The sequence below is a fragment of the Monopterus albus genome, unplaced genomic scaffold (assembly GCF_001952655.1).
Source record: "Monopterus albus unplaced genomic scaffold, M_albus_1.0 scaffold18.1, whole genome shotgun sequence".
NCBI classification, from domain to species: domain Eukaryota; kingdom Metazoa; phylum Chordata; class Actinopteri; order Synbranchiformes; family Synbranchidae; genus Monopterus; species Monopterus albus.
Window position 1 is genome coordinate 29,553 of NW_018127898.1, and position 3,147 is coordinate 32,699.

The 3,147-nt window shown below is 40.9% G+C and overlaps 1 protein-coding gene and 1 non-coding gene across 2 annotated transcripts in view; both read left to right on the forward strand.

Annotated features, from left to right (window-relative positions):
* The first annotated feature begins 2,721 nt into the window (after positions 1 to 2,721).
* trnat-agu (transfer RNA threonine (anticodon AGU)) lies at positions 2,722 to 2,795 on the forward strand. Its single transcript has one exon. It is a non-coding gene; the product is annotated as a tRNA-Thr (tRNA).
* A 237-nt stretch (positions 2,796 to 3,032) lies between these two features.
* stat2 (signal transducer and activator of transcription 2) overlaps positions 3,033 to 3,147 on the forward strand; it is a 13,619-nt gene continuing 13,504 nt past the window's right edge. The window contains exon 1 of the mRNA XM_020592848.1: positions 3,033 to 3,147. Coding sequence (XP_020448504.1) covers positions 3,034 to 3,147 — 114 coding nt within the window. The 5' untranslated portion in view covers position 3,033.

A 3,147-nucleotide genomic window follows, 5' to 3' on the forward strand; every position in this document is an offset into this window, starting at 1 on the left:
AGATTCAGAGGGTGGCCGATGCCATGCCTGCCCACCCCCTTGGCTCCACCCATGCTAGGATGAGGCAGGTAAATATACACAGCATGCAAAACAAAGTTACCAGAGCCAGATATGCAAAGACCTCAACTCAGTTGACAACAGAATTCCAAACAGGAATCAGAAAGTAAAAATACAGAACTAACACAAATAACAGAGTACACTCTCAAAATGCTGTGCCAAAAGTTAAAACTAAAACAATGAACAGACATAACCAAGATAGCCTGGATGGAAGGGTACAATACAAAATCAATAAGCATAAACAAGCAAAAGAACAACACTGGTGTAGTCTTGGAAATATATTTCTACAGAAACACTCTAGAGAGTCCTTTAAGGGAGTAACAGTTCATAGGATAACAGGGGATAATGGGAAGTACAATCTAACCAGACTAGAAATTATGGTGAGCTGGATCCAAAAAAGATGACAAGCTGAAGAGGCATCCTGAAACAAAAACAGGAAGTAGCCAGGTGAGGGGGAAATAGCAACCAGTGTGAGGCAAAGTCCCTGAGAGGGAACAAAGTGGAAGCAAAACAAGGATCTGAAGAGGAACAAACTAGCAACTGGCTGAGGGAGGTATACATATAAATACATATATATAGTTTGGTAATTTGGGACCATATGTTTCACATAATTTGGGACAGTGTTAAAAGGCAATTGAATTGAAGTGTAGCATCAGTTTGTTTAAATAATCTGATAAAAATGGACATCGTTTCTATGTCAACACAGAGCCACAGAGATGTAGCCTAAAACCTAAGTAAATAGTTTAAGACCTTTTAATGATTTGTGAACAGACTTCAAATTGATGCTAATCCCCAGATTTTGCACAATAGGTAACATACCTTATAATCTGGTCAAGCCTATCACAATAATTGAGAGTGGAAAAAACAGGGAGAAACTAGGAAAGAAATGTACAAGCGGAATGAGGACTAAATGAAGGCTGCTAACAATGAATATAGACAAATTGTGAAGGCTGGTTAGTGCACCCCAGCTGCATTTTCTAGCCAGGGAATGGAAAATTCCTAAGTCCACACTCCAAAGATGAGTGAAATGTCCCATACAGGAACTTGAAATCAGTTTAAAATATTCCTTGAAATATATCATTTGAGTTGAAAGAGTCCCATATTACCAAACAAGTCACTGAAAATTTTTGTGTCAACTGCAACAAAATGGTGAGCCATACTTTGTAAAAAAGGAAAAGTAAATTATCATACACACTTAATTTTTTTCACATAAAGAAAGCAGACACCTTAAGAAATTCAGTAATGTATCATATGCTGTGTTATTTTTTTTATTGATGACAAGAAATTAACCACGAGATAAAATTACAAAAACTATCCCAATATAGCTGAATTCACCTAATATTATTAGTTTGACTCTGTCAGGTAACTAGGTTACTAACTAAAGTTATCAAATAATTAGGCTGGTGGAGTATTGGTACAAAGTATCATAAAATTGAAATACTCAAGTAGCGTTAACGTACAAGATGCTTAGTTAAAAATTTGTACTTACAGTATTTGTGTATCTTATCAGATACTAGTATCAACTTAGATTTTACCACTTCGCTATTAGGGCCGCGCGCACACACACACACACACAGAGCCAGTTTCTTTTCTTTTCTTTTTCCATTGTAAAAACAATCGGTAACAGGTATCGGTATATCTGTAAGTATTAGAATCAACGCGTCACATGATCGCTTTTGCACTTTCACAACGTCATTTCTTGGAAGGTTTCAGACACGGCTGTAAGTTTCTATTTTGCTAACCACGCCCCTCGCTTCAGATTGACGTGTGACTGGGCCAATAACGCGTGCGTTTTTGTAGCCGTATTGACCAATCAGCCGTTTGCTCTGAGCCCACTAGGAAACTGGGTAGGAGAACAGTGACATTTCGGTTCTTGAACCTCCTTAAACAGCTGCGCGCCAAGAGCCAAAATGGCGTCCATGGTTAGTTTGTAAAGAGCTACCTGGGAGGGATGAGTAGTTATCCAATTAAACAGAAAACGACGTTAAAAAACACAGGAAATAATATCACGACTAGTAACTGTACGAGGTCCTTTTTTCTTTTACCACCGTAGTTACAGTTAACCAGGTAGTAACGTGAGAAACAAAAGCCTAGCTATGCGCCTGTCTTAAATTACCCTTAAGCTACCAAGACATTTCTAAGTGGACAGATTTACAGCATAAATTAAGGTGAGTAAATGTGTTATTCGGGTCTACTATTGTGACTGACTGTTTTGCCAAGAGCAAGCTAACATACAAAGTGCACTCGGTCTCAACATTCACTGCCGTTTAAAAAAGTAACAGAGTTTGTAGACATTGCATACCATACCAATTCATTCATTCATTTTCTACCGTTTAGTCCCTGAACGGGGTCACGGGGTGGGGGCCGGAGCCAATCCCGGCCGGCAATCGGGGTACACCCTGGACAGGTCGCCAATCCATCGCAGGGCTAACACATAGACGAAAAACCACACACACGCACATGCACTCCTATGGGCAATTTAGAGACACCAATCAACTTTGGACTGTGGGAGGAAGCCGGAGTACCCGGAGAGAACCAACGCAAGCACGGGGAGAACATGCAAACTCCACACAGAAAGGGTCCCAGGTGGGGCCCGACCACGGAACCTTCTCGCTGTGAGGCAACGGCGCTAACCACTGCGCCACTATGCTAACTTTAGTGCTAGGCGCTGTGGCTTAGTTGGTCAAAGTGCCTGTCTAGTAAACAGGAGATCCTGGGTTCAAATCCCAGCAGTGCCTCTTCTCCTATGCATCTTTCTTTCACAATGGTAATACGTAATTAGAATTTAAGTTGGCAATTACGGGTAATCCTTTGTGGAAGCGTTTGCACTTTGCTTCAGTCGTTGATTGCAGACGTTCTTGAACCCGTATACACATAATGGCTCTCTTAGTGCAGCGATGTTAACCTTTTTTTTTTTTTTACAGAATATGCTTTGTTGTTTGTGTACATGTTGGTGTGTCCCTGGTGAACTTTAGGATGGATCAGTGGAACAAGCTGAGGCAGCTGCCTGCTGTTTACCAACAGCAGTTACATGAGCTCTATGACAGGGATGCTTTACCTATGGATGTTCGGCACTACCTGTCAGCCTGG